Source organism: Ornithorhynchus anatinus, chromosome 2 (assembly GCF_004115215.2).
Source record: "Ornithorhynchus anatinus isolate Pmale09 chromosome 2, mOrnAna1.pri.v4, whole genome shotgun sequence".
Taxonomy (NCBI): domain Eukaryota; kingdom Metazoa; phylum Chordata; class Mammalia; order Monotremata; family Ornithorhynchidae; genus Ornithorhynchus; species Ornithorhynchus anatinus.
Genome location: NC_041729.1, coordinates 76,528,721 through 76,534,720, shown reverse-complemented (window position 1 = coordinate 76,534,720; position 6,000 = coordinate 76,528,721). Strand labels below are relative to the sequence as shown.

General features: G+C 45.0%; 1 protein-coding gene across 2 annotated transcripts in view; it reads right to left on the bottom strand.

Moving 5' to 3' along the window:
* Nucleotides 1-1,340: 1,340 nt before the first annotated feature.
* The window catches only part of RMND1 (required for meiotic nuclear division 1 homolog), a 46,075-nt gene continuing 41,415 nt past the window's right edge, over nt 1,341-6,000 (bottom strand). For both annotated transcript variants that reach the window (XM_007660200.3, XM_007660205.3), the window contains exons 12-13: nt 2,528-2,644; nt 1,341-1,545 (exon numbers count right to left, since the gene is read on the bottom strand). In XM_007660200.3, the coding sequence (XP_007658390.2) occupies nt 1,513-1,545; nt 2,528-2,644 (150 nt within the window). In that variant the 3' untranslated portion in view covers nt 1,341-1,512. The remainder of the gene's footprint in view (nt 1,546-2,527; nt 2,645-6,000) is intronic.

Below are 6,000 nucleotides of genomic sequence, written 5' to 3'. Positions count from 1 at the left end.
TAGCAGACACATTCCCTGCCTATAACGAGCTTACTCTCTTTTCTCTGACGATTTGCCTATATTTATCTTTTCTTCTAGGAACACTGGGGAATTACCTCTTAATAGGGCCGGGGGCGAGGAAAAAGTGTTCAGAGAAGGTCGACAGTTGCCGCAACACCTCGGGGAGGAAAAGGCAGTGGGGAATGTAATTTAAGGTGTAGCTCCATCATTGTCAAACTATGCTGTAATTTTATTTAATGGTATTTATTAAGCGCTTACCATGTGCCGGGCACTGAACTAAGTGCTGGGGTAGATACAAGTTAATCAGGTTGGACAGAGTCCCTGTCCCCCATAGGGATCAGAATCTTAATCCCCATAGAGAAGCAGCGTGGCTCAGTGGAAAGAGCCCAGGCTTGGGAGTCAGAGGTCATGGGTTCTAATCCCGGCTCTGCCGCTTGTCAGCTGTGTGTGGCTTTGGGCAAGTCGCTTAACTTTTCTGTGCCTCAGTTCCCTCATCTGTAAAATGGGGATTAAGACTGTGAGCCCCATGTGGGACAACCTGATCACCTTGTATCCCCCAGGGCTTAGAACAGTGCTTTGCATATAGTAAGCACTTAAATACCATTATTATTATTTTATAGATGAGGTAACTGAGGCAGAGAAGTGAAGTGACTTACTTGCCCAAGGCCACACTTCCCCACCTGAGGGACCCACATCGAGACTCCAATCCTTCCACCCCCTCGCTCACAGTCCATCTTGACCCTGGAGAGTGATATTTCCTATCTTTTTGGGTAGGGGGAAAGAAAACTCCCACTGCTTTTACGTCTCGGGCCCAAGGTTTTAGTTCTTTGTTCCCTCATAGGTTCCCATCTTTGCTAGGAAACTTGCTAACCCACTTTATTTTAAGACACATTTTTATGCTCTTCTTTTTGACTTGAACTCACTAGGAAGCAAATTACGTCTACCACTGAGGCAAGAGAAGGGTCGTGGAGAAGTGCATCAGGGAGAAGGATCTACATGCAACTGTGGTTGCTTCTCAACAAAAGGGGGGAGGAGCTGTTCAAGGATGAGCATGCCTCGGATCTCATCAGTCTAGAAGAGGAAGAGTGACGAACCAATGTAATTATGCCAAGAGATGATGTGTATAGGCAGGTCAGTGCTCAGGCGAGGCAATCTGGGGCAAATCCCAGGCCCCCCAAGGAAAGTGGATCAAGGAGGCCCTGACTCTACGTCCTCCCTGCAACATATGGGTTTTAGGGCAATATTGACCCCCCTGCCCACCCCGGTTTCCTAGAGCCTATAAAACCCTACCCCTCCCTATCCCTGTCCCTTATTTGCGATAGTGACGAATCCAGTGCACGTTTTCAACTGCTTTCGACATACAGCATTCACGATGTTTATTTGAGCAGCACAATTATAGAACGATAAAAACCAAGACTTTTTTTTTAATTCGAAAGGCGTTACGGAAATTTGAGGAATTATTGAAGATAATTGAGCGGTCCTGCCAGAGATGATGCTTCTCTTCAGTAACGATCAGAAAAGTACTCTGCTAAGTTCAAACATTACCTGTAGAAAAAAAGGTGAAACGTAAGTAGTTTTGAAGTTTAAAACACAACTAGTACTCAAAAGATTACCGACAAACAAAAGGTTTTTGATGATTGAGTCGAAAACAGAGGAAACTAGAATTTTTCCCCGTATAGGTCATAATCTAAACTAGAGGCCCAGACAATTTTCTGCCATTAGCTGTCAGGTTACGTAAATTTAAAATTGTACCTTTTCCCTGGTGTTTTTATTCATGCTACTGAAAATACTGCATCTTTTAGCAAATGACCTCTGCCGATGCATTTGCCTCCACGGTACTAGAGTGCCCTGAAATTGCTCAAAAGAACAATTTGCTGCTGGCAAAAATCGTGACCATTGAGAGCAGCATGGCCTAGTACGATACAGCAGGGGTCTGGGAGCCAGAAGATCTGGGTTCTAATCCTGGCTCTGCCACTTGCCTGCTGTGTGACCTTGGGCAAGTCACCTAACTCTCCGTATTTAATACCTGTTTTCCCTCCTACTTGACTGTTGAGCCCCGTATGACTGTGAGCTCCTCTTCTAGGCTTCACTGTGGGCAGGGATTGTCTCTCTTTACTGCTGTATTGTACTTTCCAAACGCTTAGTACAGTGCTCTGCACACAGTAAGTACTCAATAAACACGAGTGAATGAACGTGGGAGAGGGCCTGAATCTGGCCTGATTAACTTGTATCTACCCTCAGTGTTTGGAACAGTGCTGGCCACAAATAATAATAATAATAATGATGTTGGTATTTGTTAAGCGCTTACTATGTGCCGAGCACTGTTCTAAGCGCTGGGGTAGATACAGGGTCATCAGGTTGTCCCACGTGAGGCTCACAGTTAAACGCTTAACAAATACCATAAATAACCCTAAATCTAAAAAAAAAGAAAACCGAGTTCAATACTTCTAACCTAAACTCTCTTTAGGATTCTGGCTCCATCGCATCGAGGATGATGCTGGTTTCGGCAAAGAAATTCTTAACTTGCCTCAATGGTGATAAGTATGACAATCATCCATTCCAGGCGCAGCGCTCGCTTTTCATTCAGATGATTTCGCATCAGGTCTGTAAGTTCCATGCAGTGCTGCAGTTTCTCATTCATTACCTGTGAAAGACGACAATAGTATTTTCCGCTTAAGTCTCACCCTCGGTACGGCGCTGGCTAGAAAATGAAAGGAGCTGGTTAATGTTCAGAAGCTCTTGGCTTTACAAATTTTCTTATCAAGCCCGGGCTTGGGAGTCAGAGGTCATGGGTTCGGCTCCCGGCTCTGCCCCTTGTCAGCTGTGTGACCGTGGGCAAGTCACTTCACTTCTCTGGGCCTCAGTTCCCTCATCTGTCAGATGGGGATGAAGACTGGGAGCCTCCCGTGGGACACCCTGATGACCCTGTATCTACCCCGGCGCTTAGAACAGTGCTCTGCACATAGTAAGCGCTTAGCAAACACCAACATTATTATTATTATTATTATTTATTATTATTATGAATGAAACGAGTCCACGTTTGCCCTCAGAAATGGAACCGACACTGTTGCAAAGCGGCCACTAGATGGCACTGCACGTGGGTCTCCCTTAGGAAACTCCGCAGATTCTTTCGGATTCATTCAATCGTATTTATTAATAATAATGTTGGTATTTGTTAAGCGCTTACTATGTGCAGAGCACTGTTCTAAGCGCTGGGGTAGACACAGGGGAATCAGGTTGTCCCACGTGGGGCTCACAGTCTTCATCCCCATTTTACAGATGAGGGAACTGAGGCACAGAGAAGTGAAGTGACTTGCCCACAGTCACACAGCTGACAAGGGGCAGAGCTGGGCTTCGAACTCATGACCTCTGACTCCAAAGCCCAGGCTCTTTCCACTGAGCCACACTGAGCGCTTACTATGTGCAGAGCACTGGACTAAGCGCTTGGCATGGACAAATCGGCAACAGATGGAGACAGTCCCTGCCCACCGACGGGCTTACAGTCTGATCGATTTCAGAACCAAATGGTACTTGGAGGAAGCGGGCAGAGTTTGCAGGCTCCATCCCAAGACAAAGTTCTTTGAAGAAGAATTAGTTTTCCTAAAGTTGTGAGGGCCCTATGAGGTCGGTATGAACCCGAACCGATCGTCCAACCTATTTCACTTTCTCCTTTTCATTCTGGAATCTTTAGGAAAGGAGAATTCTTACCACCCTGAAAATAAAAAAATCTCAAGGTCTTTTTTAAATGGATAATCAACACAATAATGACTCTTCTATCTTATCACCATTTCAAGTCAGTACACCTATCTGCCATAATGCATTTTTTAAACTACAAATTATATGCATATAATAATAATAATGTTGGTATTTGTTAAGCGCTTACTATGTGCCGAGCACCGTTCTAAGCGCTGGGGGAGATACAGGGTAACCGGGCTGTCCCACGTGAGGCTCACAGGCTTCATCCCCATTTTCCAGATGAGGTAACTGAGGCACCGAGAAGTGACTTGCCCAAAGTCACACAGGTTACAGGTGGCGGAGACGGGATTAGAACCCATGACCTCTGACTCCCAAGCCCGGGTTCTATCCACTGAGCCACGAACACTGTGTGCAGAAGACTGTGCTAAGCTCACGGAAGAATACAACAGAGTAAGTAGACATGATCCCATTCCTCGATAAGGTTACAGTCTCATCTGGGGGACAAGCAAAGGGAAGCAACTGAATGTAAAGGATCTACACCTAACTGCTATAATAATGTTGGTATTTGCTCAGCGCTCACTATGTGCAGAGCACTGTTCTAAGCGCTGGGGTAGATACAGGGTCATCAGGTTGTCCCACGTGAGGCTCACAGTTAATCCCCATTATACAGATGAGGGAACTGAGGCCCAGAGAAGTGAAGTGACTTGCCCAAAGTCACCCAGCTGACAGGTGGCAGAGCCGGGATTAGAACCCATGACCTCTGACGCCCAAGCCCAGGCTATTTCCACTGAGCCACGTCTGGTGTTTGCCTGGTTGGCCTTTTTAAGGACTAAAGATGATCCAGTAATATTTTAAGAAAATGAGTCTTTGAAGCTTCAAAATGGAGCAGTCCCTTAACTTCTCACTGTTCATTCACGCAATCGTATTTATGGAGCACTTCATGTGTGCAGAGCACTGTACTAAGCGCTTGGGAGAGACAGTATAATAAAAAACAGGCAGATTCCTTGACCACAGCGAGCTTAGAAGAAGCAGGCTCAGTACTGGGTAAGTGTTGAAGGTTGTGGAGGGAAATGGAAGTTGAAAACCTGAGCTGTGGAAAAAAGTCAGTACATTGCATTACCTCATAATGGGCGTATTTATAGTTCTAATTTTGGTTATATAATCCGAATTTTATGTTTTCATTATATAGGGATGCTTTGCATTTATAGGATTCCCTTTAATTCAATTAATTTAATTTAATTTGCCCATCTAGTCTTTACAAGCTGATGTAATTACTTAGTGGTCTCAGTTCTCCTTATAAGAATCACCTGCATTTTATTGTTTAAGGAAGTTCAGCAAACAGCAATTAGGTCATTTTCAAAAGAGTCTTTGCAATGAATCAGCTATCGAAAGGTAGCGAAGAGCAGGGCCTGGGTGTCAAGGGAACTGGATTCTATTCTTGCCACTGCCACTTAATAACAATTATGGCATTTGTTAAGTGCTTACTGTGTGCCAGGCACTGTTCTAAGCGTTGGGGTAGATACAAGATAATCAGGTGGGACACAGTCCCTGGCCCACATAGGGCTCACAGACATAATCCCCATTTTCCAGATGAGGAAACTGAGGCGCAGAGAAGTGAAGTGACTCGCCCAAGGTCTCACAACAGACAAGTGGCAGAGCCGGTATTAGAACCTGTTACCTTCTCTCAGGCCCGTGCTCTATCCACTAGGCCAGGTTTGCCTGCTGTGTAGCCTGGGCCAAGTCATTTAACTCTGTGCCTCAGTTTCCTCATCTGTAAAATGGGGGTAAAATACTGGTCTCCCTCCCTCTTAGATTGTGAGCCTTAGCACGGCGATGGGCTCAGAGTAACTGCTTAATAAATACCATTTTTATTTTATCAAGGACCTTTTCTATTGGTTTGGAGCAGTGGAATCTACTAACAACAGCTATTCTAAATCCACTATGGGGGAACCTATTTGAGGAACAATGTACATTTAGGGCAATTTAACAGATTTACCAAAAAAAAAGGAAATAAATGGGCCCAGTCTGTTTTTCTTTCTTATTAAAATTTCAATTCTGAATGATCTGATGGAACTCGTTCACCACTCTTAAATATTAAAAGTCACACACGGGCGCAATGCTTATTCAGAAATGACAGCTATGCAAAAGGTCTCCCTCTTACACACAAACACACACACCCACAACCCTCCTGCCCGCAAACACACACACACACACAGAGTAGTCTCGGGGAGGAAGAGCAAGTGTAGGTTTTCTGAAAGTTTCTCATTCTCCTCTGCTCCTACCAGGGCAAGAGTCCGTACTACA